This window comes from Drosophila obscura, unplaced genomic scaffold (genome assembly GCF_018151105.1).
Source record: "Drosophila obscura isolate BZ-5 IFL unplaced genomic scaffold, ASM1815110v1 contig_58, whole genome shotgun sequence".
Classification (NCBI taxonomy): Eukaryota; Metazoa; Arthropoda; class Insecta; order Diptera; family Drosophilidae; genus Drosophila; species Drosophila obscura.
This window is the reverse complement of record NW_024542848.1, coordinates 386,457-407,005: the sequence shown is the minus strand read 5'-3', so window position 1 is coordinate 407,005 and position 20,549 is coordinate 386,457. Positions and strand designations below refer to the sequence as shown.

Genomic DNA, 20,549 nt, shown 5'->3' with positions numbered 1-20,549 from the left:
GTACCTGATCGCGTTCCTTTATTCCCAATGGGCAGTTGGGCTCGCAACCTTCCAAAAGGTATTTTTTGTTCATTTTTTTCATATTTTAGGTTTGGTTAACGAATTTTAGCTCCAAAGTCTCTCCATAAATTTTAATGAGCGATACCTTAAACGACGCCAAATTAACGCACCTATACATAAAAAACAACGGACACAAGATATAATTTTTTTTCCGACTTTTCCTGGGTTTTTAAAGTCAAAATTTCGTAAAAAATACCGCACAAAAATCGTAATTTTTGCATTTTAATGCTTTATATTTCCCAGACGGTAAGCTTCCTGGGTTTTTAAAGTCAAAATTTCGTAAAAAATACCAACAAAAATCATCATTTTTGCATTTCAATGCTTTATATTTCCCAGACGGTAAGCTGAAATCACAAAGTATTTGGGCTTAACTTCTAGCTGTTTTAATTACCTTTTCAAAATAGTAAAGTTCTTTACAACCAGACGTAAGATACTAGAGCTATGTGAAAAAAACAAGCGCTACCTCTGAAAAAAGCTTAAAAAAAAATACCAGTTTTCAAAAATTCTTCAAAAAAAAGTTCTGCCATAGAAAAAAAATATATCATCAAACCATTTCTAAGCCCCAAATCTTTAAGAAAAAGTTCGTTTTGTTCCTTGAGGAAAAATCGTGTTGACTAGTGTTATCAAAGCGTCGCTTCAGAATGTCTAATGCTATGATATAATTAGCTTCATTTATTTCCAACGAGCTGATGGTATTCAGGATGCGCCACTCAAGCAGGAACGTAGATGCTGCAGCTTTTCGATAGGGCTCAGCTCAGATTCCTTGTCAATAATCGCGGTGAATATTGAGAAGAAATTGGCCCACTCCGTATAAATTCCACTGAATTTGGGCAGCTCCAGATGAGGTAACCGAGATCGATTGGACATTATGACGATTGACTGCGATTCACTAGAGTTGGCGTTGAATGTGGAACAATGCTTATTGCTCGAGCGACTTCCAAGCTCGCGCTGAAGAATGGTCCTCAACGACAATATCGACGAGTCCAATTTGGCAGGAATTTCACTGGACATTGACTCCAAATCCAAATCCTCCAAACTGGTGTGTGCCACAACAAAATTTTATTTAAGCTCCGTCAATGATTCCAAGAGCCCTCGCAAGTCGTATTCATCCATTTGGCGCAACTATCCATCTCTGTGCGTATGGACTCTAGCCGATCGAAAATAGCTCTAGCCTTCAGTCTCATGAAGGAATACGAGATACCGGAACAGGGACTTGGGTGCTGGCTGCATTCGCACTTAAACTTTCACCCGATGGAGAAGCGCCAAATGTCACAGAATCACTTTCATTGTCCATAGCAAACGATCCACTCTTTCTGCTATTCTTTTTCTTGCCCATGTTTTCGGTTATAGAAATCGGTTGACGCGGAGGGTGCTAGTCGATCACAATTAAATATTATTACGCAACGCGCGAGTTCAAACGAGTTCATACGCCTTTACGTTCACTTTTTTGGCACTTATATTGCAATATGTATGCACCGGTAAACGCAAACGAAGCGACGACGGAAAACCAACAATTATGCAAAAGAGAGAACGCACGAGATGTACTCTGCTTTCGAGTTCGAATTTCAGAGAGTTATTACTGCAGCCTCCCACAAGAGCTGGCTGAAGCAAACGACCAAAGAGGAGGCGAAGAAAACTAACGGACCACGCTTAGAACTCTATGCAACCAGTCTCGACAGTGCGTTGCGCAGGCTGAAGCTGACGTTGAAAGAGAATACGAAACGAATAGCGGGCCGCTAGAACTGCTAAGGTCGGTCACAACGACTTTTGGTTCGCTACTTTTTTCAAAAATGTCACGTAAAACCTTCAAAATTGGATTGATGGAATGGTTTAAACACTTTTAACGCACTGTAAGTCCACGGCAATCACGTCGGGGTCACCAAAATGTTGGAAGCTGCCGAGCTTTTCAGCAACTCTGACTCCACATTTACAATAATTTACTCAGTTGGTTAAGTTTACAAATGTTTTTATTTTATCGACGGGTTACAAAGGTTTTGAGGCCGTGGCCGTGAACTACGACTCGATGCGTTCGACAAATATTTGGACTGCTACGAGAACAGGGCGAAGCAATGCACTATAAGCACTACTGACATATGTGCGTGTGTACGGGAGCGTACTGAGACAGCGTTTTTAAGTGTAAGAGATGATATATGACTATATGATATTAATTTGTTGAGATCTATTAACAGCTGCTGCTCCGAACAGCTCCAAAGTCTCTCCATAGATTTTAATGAGCGATACCTTAAAGGACGCCAAATTAATGCAGCTATACACAAAAAAATAGAGGACACAGGATATAATTTTTTTTCGACTTTTCCTGAGTTTTTAAAGTCAAAATTTCGTAAAAAATACCACAAAAAAATCATCATTTTTGCATTTTAATGCTTTATATTTCCCAGACGGTAAGCTGAAATCACAAAGTGTTTGGGCTTAACTTCTAGCTGTTTTAATTATCTTTTTAAAATAGCAAAGTTCTTAACAAACCGACGTAAGATACTAGAGCTATGTGCAAAAAACAAGCGCTACCTCTAAAAAAAGGCTTAAAAAAAAATACCAGACTTCAAAAATTCTTCAAAAAAAAGTTCTGCCATAGAAAAAAAACCATATTTCTTTAAAAAAATTTAAATCCCCATATCTATCAGAAAAAGTCGGTTTGGGTCCTTGAGGAAAAAAAAAGTTCGATTTTGTCGAGTAGTGTAATAAACGTTTTATTTTGCAGGCACACATCAGAGGGATATTTGGGTTGGAGAAGGCTGACGCATAGGTGGGCAGATTGAGGGAATTGACCGACAGAGTTACATCGCATATTCGTGCTATGGAGTCGCTTGCAAGCAAGGAAGAAGTGGCGGATTGCATTATCGTGCAGACTGTTCTTCAGAAGCTGGACAAAGCCTCTCAAAATAGATGGGAGGAGTCTTCGTCGAATCAAGAGCTGCCATCTTGGGAGAAACTGTCTGGATTCTTGGAAAAAAGATGTCGCACGCTTGAAAATGTGGATCAAGGACAAGGACAAGATAGTTAGGTTGGCAAGTCAGGAAAAACTGTGAGTATGCATCAAAGAAAGACATTTGTAGCATCGAACGCTCCAGTTTCTTGTGAACTGTGCCAGAGTACTCATCACATGATTGCCAATTGTCAACGGTTTGCAATTCTATCGCCGAATGATCGTCGCCTGGAAGCCAAGAGGCTCTTGCTATGCCTAAATTGCCTACGAAAAGGCCATCAATTGAGAGATTGTAGATCAGGTCCCTGCGGCTCTTGCCGATCGAAGCACCACACTCTTTTGCATTTCATTCGTCCAACAGAGGCTGCCCAATCTGTTCCTCCAATTGAAGCCTCACCAGCACAACCAAGTCGTAACGCCATGGTTGCAGTATCGCCCTCCTTGCCTCAAGCCTTTATGTCCCACAGTCCATCTGATGCTGTGCTTTTAGCCACTGCCGTCGTTCTCGTAAAAAACAGCGTTGGAACTTTCGTACCCTGTCGCGCATTTTTGGATTCGGGATCGCAATTGCATTTCATAACTAGTCGTCTAGCTAATCAGCTAAAACTTCGAACAACCAAATCGCTTACCGCTGTCTCTGGCATAGGAGATGCTAGCTTCCCAACAGAAGGTATCTCGGTGGATCTCGTTCTGAAATCGCGGATTTCAGAGTTCACCACTAGCATCACTGCCGTCGTTGCCCAGAAGATATCGGACCATCAACCTAGCATCACAGTTAGCACTGCTAGTTGGCCTATACCATCGAATATCCAGCTTGCTGACCCTTCGTTCCATAAGCCACAGCGGATTGACCTGCTCATCGGAGCCGGACTTTTCTTCGAGTTGCTGTGTGTGGGGCAAATTCAGCTGGCGCCTGGACTAGCGTTGCTGCAGAAGACACATCTAGGATGGATTCTTTCTGGTGGCGGGCACTCGGCCCTCAATAACTCATCGTTCATCGCAACCCAATCTTCGGATGACATCAATCACAGCACTCTGCTCGATGAGTTGTTCTTCGTGAAGTCCCTGAGGCAGAAAGGGAAAGTTTTCTGAAGCTCGATGATGGCAGCGATGTGACCAAGGCGCTTGGACTCATCTGGGAACCCCAGAGGGACAATTTCTTGTTTACTTTTGCACCTCAAATCGGTGTTGGCAAGCACACTAAGCGTTCGGTGTTGTCAACCATTGCACGGTGCTATGATCCTATGGGATTGATTGGACCCACATTGACCAGAGCGAAAATCATCATGCAGCGCATGTGGAGAGACAAGCTGCATTGGGATGAAAGTCTTCCTCAGCCACTGGAATCGGCGTGGACTGAGTTTTGCAAGGATTTCGCTACTGTGGGTCACGCTACATTTCCGCTTTATATACTTCAACCTAAGGCAAGGTTTGAGTTGCATGCATTTTGTGATATCAGCGTCCAGGCCTATGGGGCTTGTATCTATGCTCGTTCGTTTAAGGATACCGCCGATGAGGTACATTTGCTTTGCTCGAAGGCTAGAGTTTCACCATTGAAAACTCTCACGGTGCCTGAGCTTGAGCTATGTGCAGCGTTCCTGTTAGCCAATTTACTTCCCGAAATTAGAAAAATGGATACCTTCGACTGCCCGATCCATTGCTGGTCGGATTCAACTGTGGTACTGTCTTGGTTGCGAGAGGAACCATCCAAATTTAACGTGTTCGTGTCTAACAAGATTTCCGCAATACAGCAACTTACGAGGGGCATGGATTGGCGCTATGTACCAACTGAAATGAACCCGGCTGACATTCTTTCAAAGGGAGCAGCGCCTCAGGAGCTCTTGCAGTCTAGGTTGTGGATGAATATACCTTCTTTCTTGCCAGGCGAAAAAAGTAGCTGGCCTGAACGTTGTTCGCCCGAACTCATTCTTCCGGAAATTAGGCATCGAGTATTGCTGTCGTCTGAGCGTGTCGACATCTCGCTTTCGTTTAAGCACATTAACTCATTCGGAGTCGTGATGCGCATTTTTGGATATGCTCATAAGTTCGTCAGCAAGAAAAGGTCACCTGATCTCTCGTCTGAAGACCTTCGCAAAGGATCGCACTTGTTGTGTCGCATCATTCAACGCGCCCACCTTTATCCCGAGTTCCGTGCTCTGCGGAAGGGGAACTGTGTGGAGTCCTCCAGCAGCATTATATCTGTCTCGCCTTTCATAGATGACGTTGGTTTGATTCGCGTTGGTGGTCGCTTGCGGCACTCAACTCTTGGCTTCGATGCACGCCACCCAATCATTTTGCCCAGGGATCATCCATTGACGTTCGTCATCATCATGCACTTTCATCGGAAGCATCACCATGCTGGGCCGCAGTCTCTACTGGGATCTAATCGCTTGCAGTTCTGGCCCATCGGCGGCATGAAAACTGTTTCTCGAGCGTTGCGGAAATGCATCATCTGCTGCAGGTCCAGACCTCGTCTTGTGGAGCACATAATGGCTGACCTACCGAAGGATCGAGTGCAGGATTCGCCTGCATTCACCGTCACTGGAATTGACTAGTGCGGTCCCTTCTATTACAAGCCAGATGGGCGCACTCGAACGCCTACAAAATGCTACATCAGCGTCTTCATCTGTTTTGCAACAAAGGCCGTTTGGTTGGAATTAGTGAAGGACCTCACAACTGCTGGATTTTGGAGTGCCCTCAAACGCTTCATTGCCACGCACGGCATACCCCGATGCATTTGGTCGGACAATGCCACCAATTTTGTGGGAGCAAGGAACGAGTTGGAGGACCTTCGGCGGCTGTTTATGAGCGAGAAGCATCGTGATGCAGTTCATAATCATTGCATCAACAATGGCTTCAATTGGAAGTTTATCCCGCCTCGCTCACCCCACTTCGGGGGCTTTTGGGAAGCAGCAGTGAAGATGGCCAAGCAGCATTTATATCGCTCCCTGGGATCGTCACTCTTTGGCTTCGACGCTGCGGACATTGGTCTGCCAAATCCAGGCTGTAATAAATTCTCGTCCTCTTCTCGCAATTTCAGAAAACCCTGAAGATCTTGGCGTCCTTACACCAGGACATTTTCTAATTGGTCGTCCGCTGATGGAGTTTCCCGAGCCAGACGTTACGAATCTAAACTTTAACAGACTAGATTGCTGGCAAAGAGTCGTCTGTGCTCAGCAGATCTTTTGGAAGCGTTGGAGTGAGGAGTATTTGACTCTGCTCCAACAACGTGCCAAATAGCGCACCCCGCAGCCATCGATCCAAGTCAACGACATCGTCTGTATCAACTTGTATTCAACTTGCCGCCGTTGAAGTGGCCATTAGCACGGGTGATCGACATCATTGCTGGAGCTGATGGCACTGTGCGAGTTGCCATCCTGAGAACACCATCTGGAACCACTCGTCGAGCTGTCAACAAGCTGTGCGTCCTACCCGTTGAGGATCCTGTTAAAAGCCCTGGTCTTTCAACGGGGGGGAGTATGTTCGGAGCAGCAGCTGTTAACAGATCTTAACAAATTAATAACATATAGTCATATATCATCTCTTATACTAAAAATCGCTCTCTCAGTACGCTCCCGTACACACGCACAGTAGTCCTATGACTATACTGCTTATAGTGCATTGCTTCGCCCTGTTCTCGTAGCAGTCCAAATATTTGTCGAACGCATCGAGTCGTAGTTCACGGCCACGGCCTCAAAACCTTTGTAACCCGTCGATAAAATAAAAACATTTGTAAACTTAACCAACTGAGTAAATTATTGTAAATGTGGAGTCAGAGTTGCCGAAAAAGCTCGGCAGCTTCCAACAGGAACTAAAACCTAAAAAATGAAATAAATGAACAAAAATTCCTTTTGGAAGGCTGCGGGCCCAACTGACAATCGGGAATTGCGATCGCGATCAGGTACCAAATGTACAACCCTTTTTCGTTTGCTTTGTTCCCAATTGGCAGTTGGGCCCGCAACCATCGAAAAGGTATTTTTTGTTCATTTTTTTCATTTTTTAGGTTTGGTTAACGAATTTTAGCTCCAAAGTCTCTCCATAGATTATGTGCGATACCTTAAACGACGCCAAATTAATGCACCTATACACCAAAAAATGGAGGACACAGGATATAATTTTATTTCGACTTTTCCTGAGTTTTTAAAGTCAAAATTTCGTAAAAAATACCGCAAAAAAATCATCATTTTCGCATTTCAATGCTTTATATTTCCCAGACGGTAAGCTGAAATCACAAAGTGTTTGGGCTTAACTTCTAGCTGTTTTAATTATCTTTTCAAAATAGCAAAGTTCTTTACAACCAGACGTAAAATACTAGAGTTATGTGAAAAAACAAGCGCTACGTCTGAAAAAAGCTTAAAAAAAAATACCAGACTTAAAAAATTCTTCAAAAAAAAGTTCTGCCATAGAAAAAAAACCATAATTCTTTAAAAAAATTTAAAGCCCCATATCTATCAGAAAAAGTCGGTTTGGATCCTTGAGGAAACAAAAAGTTCGATTTTGTCGAGTAGTGTAATAAACAAAACCACAAAAGCTACCGCGTCATCAATTCTCCCACCTTGCCTACCACTCTTTCGGTCATACAAGGCCAACCCCGAACCTTAAGTTCCAGCAAATCTACAAATTTCTTGTAAAGGAACCCTGGACAGGCTGATGCATATGACAGCCTGAAAAAAGGTATCTTACAAGAGGTTAGAGTAAAGAAGGCCACATTGGCCATCTATACCTGCAGGAAAACCATAGGACTAAAATTGAGTCTGACCCCGTAAATAGTTCGTTGGTTCTACACCGCAATCATAAGACAAATCATGATATATGGAGTAGTAGCCAGCACTTGACAAAAGACCCTGTCTACAAAAGCTCAACCGAGTTCAACGCATGGCAGAGCTATGTATTACCGGTAGGCTAATAGCTCTGGCTAATACAGACGATGCTCTGGATACAGTGCACACACATCGGCACATGCCTCCAGACTGTCAATCCCCCACAATGACTTCTGTAGAAGTTGTCGAGCCGAGGAGGAGGAGGAATCAGTCCCCCAATTCTTGCTACTGCCCGGCCCTTGGGCCGTGGGCTTAGGCCCCTTCTCTGCCTGACCCCTAGTGAGCAAATTATTGCGATTCAAGGGCCGTCCTAGATGGTTCGTTTTTTTATAGAAACGAAGCCTTCAACAATGTCAGGATCGAGTCAGTAAAATCCGCATGGACCAAGTTTGGCACACACCCGATGGTAACCAGGTATCCAGGTATCGTTCTCAGGAATATAACGAAAACCTTTGCTCTACCTCGTCTTCCGTGACGGTCACAAAAGGTAGGGGAGAGGTTATATCCCCACTTCTGTGTAACCTAGTCCTCAAAAACTTTCTACTTCCGCTTAAGTTGTGCGGAAACAAAGTTACGGTCTATACCAATCATCTAGCTATACTGTAATCTCTTATACTGCCACAATCAGTGTGCTTTTGGATTTTGCACGTCAGCAAGATGAGCACGGGATGAATCATCTGAAAACCGAACTGGTGCTTGCTGTCTAAAAAAACTAAAAACTGCTGTCTACTGAGTATTAAACTACCCACAATTGGTAAAATGTACCCGAGTTTTCAAGAGAAGCAAATATCTCGGCGCCATCCTTGGCTCTAATCTCGCCAGAATAAGGAACAAAAACGCAATGGCAGCTTTCAACATCTGAAGAAACACCTTCTGTCAAAATTGGGGCTTAAAACGTTAATCTTTGAACTCTAATACGAGCCTTTAAGGTATTCTGTAAAGTATTTTATTTAATAATTTTTTACATTATTTAACACTTGAGGACAATCAGCTATTATGTGGCCATATCCATTGCAGTGCTTTTTAGTGCCTCCAGTAATCTTTGGCCCAGAGATTTCCTGCTTGCAGTTGGCGTAGTGGACCTGCCTGGATATACTCCCGCGGGATTTTCCCACAGCCGACTTTGAATAAATATTGCCATTTTAATCTGGCAACAAGACATATTGTAGGAGTGCGGAGGGGAAGATGAAGTGGTGTTTTTTTTTTAGTATGAGTTTATTTAGATGTGTAGCTCCTTAAATAACCTGTTGGAAATGTTTCGGTAATTGCCAAATCTGAATTTATTTTGTACGCCGCCTGGTGGTAGTGCGACTCTTTTAGTTTTTGACATATTCTATTTTATTTTTAACATAATTAAGCTCAAAAGTAGAGCTCCTTCCGATTACACTAGTCGACACGAGTTTTCCTCAAGAAACAAACCCAACTTTTTCTTAAAGATTTTGGGCTTAGAAATGTTTGATGATATTTTTTTTTCTATTGCAGAAACTTTTTTTAAAGAATTTTTGAAAACTATATTTTTTTAAAGCTTTTTTCAGAGGTAGGGTTTTTTTTTATAGCCGTACTCAAAAAAGAGTTAAGGGGTATATTAGATTTGTGGTAAAAGTGGATGCAGAGAAACGCAGAGAAGGAAACGTTTCCGACCCCATAAAGTATATATATTCTTGATCAGCATCAATAGCCGAGTCGATATAGCCATGTCCGTCTGTCCGTCTTGATGAGCGCCTAGATCTCAGAAACTATAAGAGCTAGAGAAACCAAATTTGGTTTCCAGACTCATGTGATATCACACTGCTACAAGTGTATTTCAAAATTTCGACCCCTCCCCTTCCGCCCACACAAAGGACGAAAATCTGTGGCAGGCACGATAAAACTAAAAACGCAGTATCGTAGAGAATGTCCGTATCTACCAGATTGTCGAATCTGAACTAGATCGGATCATAATTATAGCCAGAATGAAGAAATTAATTTTCTGTTGTTTCCCTCTCCTTCTCCAGCGCTGATGACGCTACTGATTCTCTTTCTGGCTCGCACACTCTGGCGCGTTCAGTGCGCGAGCAACCCCTAGTGGAGGAGATGTAGAATCTAAATGGTACATGTACAATCTACATGTTAGATGTGAAATATACATTGTAGATGTAGAGAACAGATGTAGCAAAAAAATGTAAAATATTTTTTTTTAATTTTTAAATTCTAAAAAATCATAAGCTCAAAAATGTATATACTGACTGAGTACGGGTATAAGTAGAGTCGCGTCCCCAGAAGCGACTCACACGTTCCTTCTCGTTTCACATAACTCTAGTATCTTACGTTTGGTTGTAAAAAACTTTGCTATTTTGAAAAGATACCTAAAACAGCTAGAAGCTAAGACCAAACACTTTTTGATTTCAGCTTACCGTCTGGGAAAAATAAAGCATTAAAATGCAAAAATTATGATTTTTGTGTGGTATTTTTTACGAAATTTAAACTTTATATTTCCCACCCTGTGCTGTTTAGCTGTTTTAATTATCTTTTCAAAATAGCCAATTTATTTACAACCAAACGTAAAATACTAGAGTTATGTGAAAAAAAGAATCGCTACCTCTGAAAAAAGCTTTAAAAAACTACCAGTTTTCAAAAATTCTTCAAACAAATTTTCTGCCATAAAAAAAAACCATAATTCTTTAAAAAAATTTTACTTCCCATATCTATCAGAAAAAGTTGATTTGGATCCTTGAGGAAAAAAAAGTTCGATTTTGTCAAGTAGTGTTATTTTAATAATTTCCTTATAAGAAAGGTTTGCCTCCCTACATGTAAAGATTTTTGTTTTTGCTTCGGATGTTAATATTCTGTTGGTCTCAATTTTGACTAAAATATAAACTAGATACCACAAACTAATTTTACAATATTTTTGCGGAACGATTCGCTTCCAAAATCTGCGTTAAAAAAAACGCCTAAGTAACTGTTCTTAATCAAGTGGTATTCATTAAAAACTTGCATTAATCCTAGCATTCATAAAACCCCAGATATATTATTACTTGTTTATAGCTTTTGATCATTTCGAATGATTCCCCCAGTCAAATTCGGAACAAATAGCATCACACAAAACACGAGTGCAAATTTCGATCCAACGAATATATAGGTCGCTTCAAATGTTCTCGCGGTGGTCACATAAACGAGATCGATTTCCACACACACCTGTCCAAGAGTTTAATATACCCATTATCTCTTCGAGTATGGGTAAAAAAGTGCGCACCTTAAAAAAATTTAAAATATATCACGTTTTTTCATTTTCTATTTATATTTTAAGGTTATAATCAAAGTTTTGCGACCCAAAATACATACAGATTTACTCTCGACTTCTACGAACATACACCCAGCGACAAAAAAAAAAGCCGCACTCTGAAATTTCATGTCGATGTCTCTAGTCGGTGCTTTTTGCAAATTTTATCATATTCTTTTGATTTTTATTTTTTGTTGTCTGTTTGGTTACGCAGCCAAATAGTCCGTAGATCATAGTCAATGTTGCAGCAGTAGAGTAAATACCTATTATTGTTAGTCATTTATACTGCCCAATGCTTAACTTTGTCAACAACATATCTACATATGTAGCATCAGCCTATTTCTCTTTAGCCGCTTCGTCTGGAACCTTTCTTTCTATCGCCTATCGCTATAACTCTTTTGATCTGTCGCTTTCCCCCTCGCATTGGGGCACGGTCATTTCCGTCCGCTTGCCCTTGATTGTCTTGATCTTGCAATCACTTCTCGCACATCGCCTTGGTATATATCTTCAATCTGACACTGTCTTGAACCGACCCCTCGCGTCTTCAATCTGACCCTACCTTGAATCGATCCTATCCAACTGACTCGGTTTCTTTTGCTATCGCTACTGCATGCGCATCTGTCACTATTGTTCGGCCGCTATTATATAGCACACTAAACCATATGTACCTAAACAATCGTCGAATTTTCGTAAACCATATCGCAAAACAACGCTACTGAAAAATCTCAGTAGCTAAACATTGTCGTTACATAAATTTTAAACAATAATACATACCAATTTGTTTTTATATCATATACTTGAAAACGGACCAAACGGAAGAAAAAATTTAATTCAAATAAAAAAAATACATTTTACAAAAAAAACAAAATTTTTCTAATAATTTATTTTGTTTCCTATAAACTAATAACAAAATCAATATTTAAAAAAAAATTTATTTGGTACTAGCTAATTACTATTTTTTTGTCCCACCCTTGGCAATGGGGGTGAACGATAGGATCAGAGGTGCCACAACGTTTTGCACATGATATTTCGGATCAAACTATTAAACGTCGGTAAAAAGAGGTGGCTTTAATGGCAAGGACACCTGCCAAAAAGTAACTTCTAAATTGTTGAATGAACAAATATCGCTAAAATTATTCGAAGGAAAAATCAAGTTGAGGGGATACTGAGTGGCTACGCATTTCATACTCAGAAGCAAGAAATGCATGTAATTTTAGAGTGGTTGTTTTCGTTGAATGTACATGTCTTATGGGTCTATCTTAATTCTAAAATATTAAAAAGGTCAAAATAATTGTGGCAAATACTTTTTATTTTTATAAGAATTGACGAGCCGTGAAAGAAGCTTATCCTATTTAATTAAGATGCGTTACTTCAGACCATTGAATATACATATAAATTTATACAATCTTAAACTGCGCAATGGCATATCAATACATATCATACTCAGTATATCAAAGACTTATAAACAATAATACAACTTGGAGGAGGAATTCAAACGCGATTCCTTTCAGTCGTCTCAGTATTGCCGACCGTTGGTGCTATTACCATAGTAGGATGGTCGATCTGGAAGTTTTGGCGGCACGTTCATGACAGGACGGCTGTGAAAGGCAAAACAAAAAAAGGTTACTCAAAGTTCGGCCAATACGACATGAGGAGAATTGATTTGTTATATACAAGCACAGCTTTACCAAAATTCAACTCACCAGGTGGACAGCATACTTTAACTAATTTAAATAAACACACAATATTGTCAAGTAAAATAAAAATGTTGGAGGAAACCTAATCTGTAGTAATTTTATTGTTACTTTCTGATCATTTTAATGGCAAGAATTTAAAAAAAGGTGGTGAAGTTAACTGTGCTACCAGTAATATTTTTTTCTAAAGTCGTTGTTGGTTAAAAATGGAGTAGGTATATTGTAGTGAAATTCAGTTTTTAATCTTTTAACATATGTATATTTAATATATTGATTTATAACACTTTTTTATTTTGTTTGTATATTTTTGGTACTAAATATTCAACACATTGAATTATATATGAAATTTTTATATATAAAGGCTTAGATACTTTCTTTTTAATAAAAATCAACTGAAGTTAAATTTTTATCGTTTTCATATACATACATGTCGAAATATGTATGGGTGAATCAAACTATATTGAATCTTAAAGTGAAGATGTCGAAAAAAAGTAAACTATTGAATGTTATTTAATACACTTTATCATTAAAACAGTGAATAGTTTCAATAAAGATTTTGTTGTATCCAATTTTTGTTCTACTTTTAAACATTTGCTCTGTTATTTGTACATCAAATTTAATATGTATGTGCATATTTCAATTGTTTACATACAAAATTACCAGAAAACTTTACAATACGAAGTACAATTATTTTTGGTATTTTCCCAAAATTTCCCAATTAACCAAATATAAAAAAAAAGAAGAGGATATATATATATTTTTTAAATACAAGTGCTAGTTAAGAAATGTGAAAAAAAATACCATTTTTTATGGGTAAGAAAATATTTTTCTTCTGTTTTTTCATAACTTTGGTTATTATTTTTATAAACTCTGCTGTATTTCTGGCTTGATTGATATTTTGCACAAAACTCTTTTAGGTAACAAACATTTTTCGACATTTTTTTTATAAATTTTGTAGCATAACGCTTATTAAATTGTTCCATCAAACTATTACACTGAGCTGATAATCTTGCTAAGGGTATTTCAAAAGCTATGACAAACATGGACAGCTAATTATGATTTTTTATTTCTGATATGGTAAAGTTTAACTATAAATCATTACAACAATCAACAAGTATCGATGCTATAAAAAAAATAATTTTAAAAACTGTATCCGATGAAAATCACTGTTGATTAATTATTGCAACCGAAAACGGGAAATATTATCCTGTGTTGTTAAGAAGTTCTAAAACAAAAACATCGCTTGAAAAAATTAACTTCCTGCATGAACTATTTGCTTCATTAAAAGTGAAGGACAAACAGCAAAATAAACACTATTGATCCAGATCCTCTCCAGTTTCTGGGGACATTACGTGATCATTACAGACAGAATTTACAAATTGCAAATTTAAGATTTGCTATGATAGAATCATTAAACAATATTTGACAATAAATTATTGACTGAAAAATGTTATTATTGGACTGACATTGAAATATAGTGGAGTAGAATGAACACTATGCCCCTCCTGAGTCAATAAAGGACTGAAACCTTAGAGTAAAAATTGAGTTTGACCATACTCTTTTTTCCATCCCCCTATACAGTTTTCTTAATTTTTTAGGATCATTAGGATCTATTCCTGGTTTTATCGATGTAGCAGCTCTTAGAATGGGATATTAAAACGATAGCTTTTATTTATATCGATTGAAATACGCCCCAAAGCCTACTATTCAGTTGATCCTAGTACTCAGATCCAAAAACTGTTTGCTAGCAAAGAAAAGTCATACACTCTCGTATCCGTCTGTCGACGTAAAATCATCAAAATTATAGTCATGCCATATTCGCCTTCGCGATAAAATATAAAATTAAAAACAAAAGAGAACAAACATAAATCCAATCTTTGCTGGCGCCTCCAAAAAACAACTAAAATGGCCACGGCGTGCCCACCTATGCTTTAAATAATGAAGACAAATTGAATCTAATTAAGGCAGCTATATGAAGGACAATTACAGGGTTATTATAATTTATTATTTTTTTTAATTTTTATGAATATAAAAATAAACATTGTTTTCAAAACATGTTTTCTTTACGGTGCTCGCCGTCGGTTGCACGGGAGGCGTCTGCTGCTGCTGACAGTCAGACACATTCTTTTGGCAATAAAATACTAAGGAGCCCAGGATATGCCTGGGGAAAAGCGACCCCAGCCTAAGTAGTGCATTTCATTAACATTGTTTACTTTAAACAAAACAGCTTTCTGAGCAGTGTAACCGTACGGAATGCAGTGCACACCGCTGGTCACATCACTGACTGCTATACATGCTATTTCTTTGCTAGCAAACCGTTATTGGATCTAAGTACCAAAGTACTATGTAGGATCTAAGGTAGCGAAGAAATAGAAAACCGCTTACAATTTTTTTGATAATAAAAAATTACGAATTTAGCCCTATAATTAAGTTTAAGTTTACGAAGAAATATTCCAATTTTACGTGACTGTTGATTCTGGGGATTCTTGGAAATTGTGGTTATTCACTTAATCAATAATCATTGCTGAGGCGAAGGAACAAAAACCTGAATTTATCGGTATAAACATCACCATTTATAAACCTAGCGGACAACAAAAACGCACATATGTGATAATGCAAGTTTGATCCCTCGAAAACTAGAGTAGTTGATTCGGGTGGTCATGTATGGAATGTCTTTAAAAAAAAAAACTCAAGGCCGTGCTCTGAAAGCGATTCGGAACTTGTTGGTGACGAATAAGCTGATACAGAGGGCAGTGTTACAAAATCGGCTAATCAACTAGGCCAAGAACTGGTATTTCATGCCGGATGTACTGGGAATAGTCAACATGCTCTGTAATTGTACGAAACAATTAGAATTCTTCTACATAAGCTCTCTCACAATCGTACAGCTAACTTTATATTTCAATTCGTCTATCCGGAAATTCGAGCGGTAAAAACGTAAAAATATTATGAGGTATGAATTTTTATTATTTTACCCAATAGACCGATCATTCTTATGTAAGCACCACTACGAAAAAAAGGTTACTTTTGTTCGGACCTGCCTCCGGTCCTTCGTTGTCACAGGGTCTCCAAACTTTACTTTGCCGTAGTTGGATAGGTCGTTACAAAATAATTTTAAGGCGTTCACAGTTTTAATCAAAGAAAATTAACAATGTAATACTGATTAACCTAATCATTATCTCCGATTTAGCATAAGCTAGATCTCGAGATCGATAATACTAATCTATATACTTTTAAATAAAGAATGTAAATAACGGGTATTACAAAAATATTTTAAAAGCTTAGCCTGGCTAAAAAAAAATTTAAGTTAAGGATTTGGAGGTACATTTTTTTTCAAATCGTATAATTTTATATCTTTATTTAAGGTACTATTTAATTTTATGTTTTTATTAAAATTCTTTATTTTTAATTAATAAGTAAGCGGACACAGCAGCTATACTCATTAATACACATATGTATGTACAGTAGGCTGAGCCAAAATTTGATGAAAGAATTTTTTATTTTTTTGTTTCAAGCGGACACCTCCTTATTCTGTTCTTTGTTATTAAATAAAATTATAAAACTTTCCTTTAAATTTTTGTTAAATGTTTGGGTGTTGCTACCACGAATAGAAAATACACTTTTTTGGTTAAAGACACATTAAAAAAAAAGAAAAAAATCGTCGGTTTTTTCATATTGTTCATATTGATAATAACGTATTTTTATATTTTTTTTAGTTACTGTTAAAAATTAACGATTGGTGAAAATCAAGAAGATTAGCTCAGGTATATATGTATTTAGTTAGGCATAGCGACATATCTCCGCGCGGTCTCAAAAATGACATATCTCCGCTAAATTCTGGGCGGACATATGTCGTTTCAAAAACGACATATCGCCGCGAGGAGTTTGGCGTCATATCTCCGCGCGGAAAATGTATGGGCGGAGATATGTCGCGCGGACTTATGTCGTTACCCCTTTAGTTAACTAGTTCGCAAAAACTTGTGCAGGTTTTTTACTGCCAATAACTGATTAATGACGATATTAATGGTATCAATATACAGCTGTGTTCACTGAAATAGCAGTGCCGCACCTCACTACTTTCAAAACTCTTTTTGAGATATTTCTAGTCTTTCAATTTGAACAAGTGATATCATTACGAAAAGCCTGGAATGTTAGCATTAGAAACTTGAAGAAACCCCGTTACATTTTTATTCCATCTTCTTGTTTTTCATGACTTTAGACAACTACCCATGATATCTGCTGTTCAATGAAATAGCAGTGCTGGATTAAATTAATTTTTAAAAATGAAAAAACAAAACAAATTAATTTAAATAAGTCACCATCCGCAAGCTCAATTCAGATATCAAATAATTTTATGAAAGAAAGTTTTGGACATTGGGGTACTTTTGATTTTGAAGCGTTGAAGAAATCATTGCTCGGTCAAGAAGAGGAGACCTAAGAGTTAGGCTAAAAACTAAAGGCAGGAGGTATAATGGGATTGAAAATTAAGTTGTATGCACTCCCACTATTGTATTTAACCCAATTAACTAAAAGAAGTAGACTGGAAATTGATTTTGTATGCGAAAAACTAATTTTTTAGAGGATGGTTTGCGATGGTCGAAGGCAAGACCATGCCTTCAATATCCTCAAAAATTATGAAAAAAATGTTTAATCGCTCTGTCAGTGATGTGACAGTTCGTAGACGGTTGATTACACATTATTTGAATGCAAGAAGTCCCAGAAAGTTCCGCGTTTGGGTCTGAGAGTACATGGGTACACGACTTCAGTTTGGAAAAACGCATGTGGAATGGCCTGTGTCACAGTGACAAAAATACTTTTTACCGATGATAGTAAAGTTGTTTTATTTGGTAAGATAGACTCAAAAGAATATGTTTGGCATTCACAGAAATCCGATTACCACCTAAAATCATGAAAAATATAGCATTGGGCATGCTATGCTGAGCCTTATGGGGCCCAGCTCATATAAGCTAGTACTTTCTGGCCTGGCGTTTGAGTATAGTATGGTTTTGAGCGAAGCTGTGTATGTAGGCATACTTTAGAATACATAACATTCATATTACAGTTGAAAAATTCCTGCTAAAAGGATATTTTAACCAGATAATGACTTGAAACACTCAAAAAAGCTCGCTAGGAATTGATTTTTATCGGAAAAGATCGACGTTTTGCCATGGCCAACTGTCCAACTGGATATTAATCTCATCGAAATCTTATGGGGGAATACCAAATACATTGTTGCAACTGCCAATCCGTCAACCAGACCAAAGTTTTAGCAAGTGGTTCAAGGATTATTGGTTCAAATCCTATTGAGGCGTTGGCAAGAGATTAATGACCCATGTTCGGCCGGTGTAAGTTCGCAATGAAAACCAAATTGATTAAAAACTAAATATTAAAGCCCAAGAAACATGAAGAACATGAAATATATGTTTTTATTTGAGTTTCGTTGATTTTTTCAATATTCTAAAAAAAACACTGCTATTTCATTGAACAGCAAATTTGATGGGTATTCGGCTTATGTCATGTAAAACAAAAAGATGGAACTCAAATGTGTGGATATTTCTTCGGTTTTCTAATGCTAACAGTCCGTTTTATTTAAAAAGGTATCATTTGTTCAATTTGGATAGCTGGAAGTGCCTCAAAGAGTGTTTTGAAAGTGATGAGGTGCGGCACTGCTATTTCAGTGAACACAGCTGTATATCCAATAGATTTCACCAAATTAAATTGTCCAACTCATTCAGCAAAAAAAATTTTTTTCTGCTTAAAATTGTTTGTAAAATTTGGTTTCAACTTCTAAAAACGGTTTTTTAAAAACAAAATAAAAGCTTTAATATTAATAATAAAAACGAGAAGGAACGTGTGAGTCTCTTCTGGGGACGCGACTCTACTTATACCCGCACTCAGTCAGTATATACATTTTTGAGCTTATGATTTTTTAGAATTAAAAAAAAAAAAATTTTACATTTTACATTTTTTTTTGCTACATCTGATATCTACATCTACATATAAAATGTATATTATACATCTAACATGTAGATTGTACATGTTCCATTTCGATTCTACATCTCCTCCGTTAGGGGTTGCTCGCGCACTGAATGCGGCAGAGTGTGCGAGCGAGAAGGAAAATGAATTGAGTTGTCGTTTGCAGGAGGGGGAAGGGGAAGCAGCTGAAAATGAATTTCTTCATTCTGGCTATAATTATGATCCGATCTGATTCAGATTCGGCAATCTGGTAGATATGGTCATTCTCTACGATACTGCGTTTTTTGTTTTATCGTATCTTTAAAATTGTGGCTGCCACAGATTTTCGTCCTTTGTGGGAGGGGAAGGGGCGGTGCGAAATTTCGAAATACACTTGTATCAGTGTGATATCACATGAGTCTGGAAACAAAATTTGGTTGCTCTAGCTTTTATAGTCTCTGAGATCCAGGCGACAAACAAGACGGACAGACGGACGGACGGGCGGACAGACAGACATATCAATTCGGCTATTGATGCTGATCAAGAATATATATACTTTATGGGGTCGGAAAATTTTCCTTCTCTGCGTTACACACATCCACTTTTACCACAAATCTAATATACCCCTTAACTCTTTTTTGAGTACGGGTATAAAAAGCCAAGATAACAAAATTAACAGGTTTCCCGTTGAAAATGCAAAAAAAAAAAAAAATGTTGTACTCCCTGTTAATATTGAATATTGAATTTGTGAACCGATTGATTTGAGTAGACCATTGTTGGAAAGGTAAATTCAGTAAAATTTTAAGTATGCATCGAGTCACACCAAAAGAAGGCGTTCGTTCAGATGTGTTGGTTCATTATGCCTGCCTGCAAATGCCCGCAAAAATGTCTCAAAAGCTACTAGATTCAACAAGATGGGGCGACATGCCACACTGCATATAAAACAATTCACTTTTTACAACAATATTGATTAGCCACCCAGATTCCCAGATTTGACACCTGAAGATTTCTTTTTGTGGGGTTCATTGAAAAGCAAAACAAAAGCCAGCAACGATCTCAAGGCAAATATTCGTGCCGAAATCATCGCCGCCCGAGATGCTAAAAAAAGTGGAAAAAATGGAAAGCGCAGAAGAAGGGGCACATTTTGCTTTATCCAATATTAATGTCACTTAATTGATGTTGCTTTAAAAAATTAATCTAAATAAATTGTAAATGACCAAATTAAATTAAAAAACTGCTCGTCATCAGGTTAGCACACCTCTCGCTTTTGTAATTTTGGATGAAAACTAACAGAGCTAAGATTTTGAAATTGCTGTTGTTTATAGCCCATGTAATTCTTAGTTGAATAAAACTAAAAATTTTGTTTCTACTCATTTAAATATTTTTGTAGAATTTGTTTTCCTCAGACAACAAGAACATTTTTTGTTATTTTTGTCATTAGGTTAGCACATATCACTTTTACAGTAGTTTTTTTTAGCCTTTGAGACATGAATTAATTTTTAAACTTATAATTTTGATTATTTTAACTAATTTCAATCAATTTAGTAATGTGTCGATCCAGCCTTGTTGAGAATGACGTCAGGATCTATGACGCATCCTTTATAGAAATGGTTGACCAAGCACTTTTGATGCCTTCAATAAGTTCTTCTCTAATAGAATATTGCTTACCAGACTCGTAAACTTTGCGAGCTAGCCATCCACACGCTTTTTATATTATTTTTATGTCGGGTGAGTACGGCGGTAATTAAAATGTTCGTCTTCAATCCATGATTAATTCACACGGGCCGTGTGGATCGGAGCATTTTCATGTTGAAAAC

The 20,549-nt window shown here is 37.9% G+C and overlaps 2 protein-coding genes across 6 annotated transcripts in view; one reads left to right on the top strand and one right to left on the bottom strand.

The window, feature by feature from the left end:
- The first annotated feature begins 4,290 nt into the window (after positions 1-4,290).
- On the top strand, positions 4,291-6,244 carry LOC121404934. The gene is made up of 3 exons (XM_041595352.1): positions 4,291-5,517; positions 5,581-5,992; positions 6,045-6,244. The coding sequence occupies exons 1-3, from the start codon at positions 4,291-4,293 to the stop codon at positions 6,242-6,244; spliced, it is 1,839 nt and encodes a 612-aa protein (XP_041451286.1).
- Positions 6,245-12,358: 6,114 nt separating this feature from the next.
- The window catches only part of LOC111075963 (dynamin), an 89,338-nt gene continuing 81,147 nt past the window's right edge, over positions 12,359-20,549 (bottom strand). For 4 of the 5 annotated variants that reach the window (XM_022369511.2, XM_022369512.2, XM_022369506.2 and 1 more), the window contains one exon: positions 12,597-12,681. Coding sequence is in view for 1 of the 5 variants with exons in the window: in XM_022369508.2 (XP_022225200.1) it covers positions 12,600-12,681 (82 nt within the window). In the remaining 4 variants the exon portion in view is untranslated. Of the gene's footprint in view, positions 12,682-20,549 lie in introns of all 5 variants that reach the window. The other variant, XM_022369508.2, reaches the window with a different exon arrangement.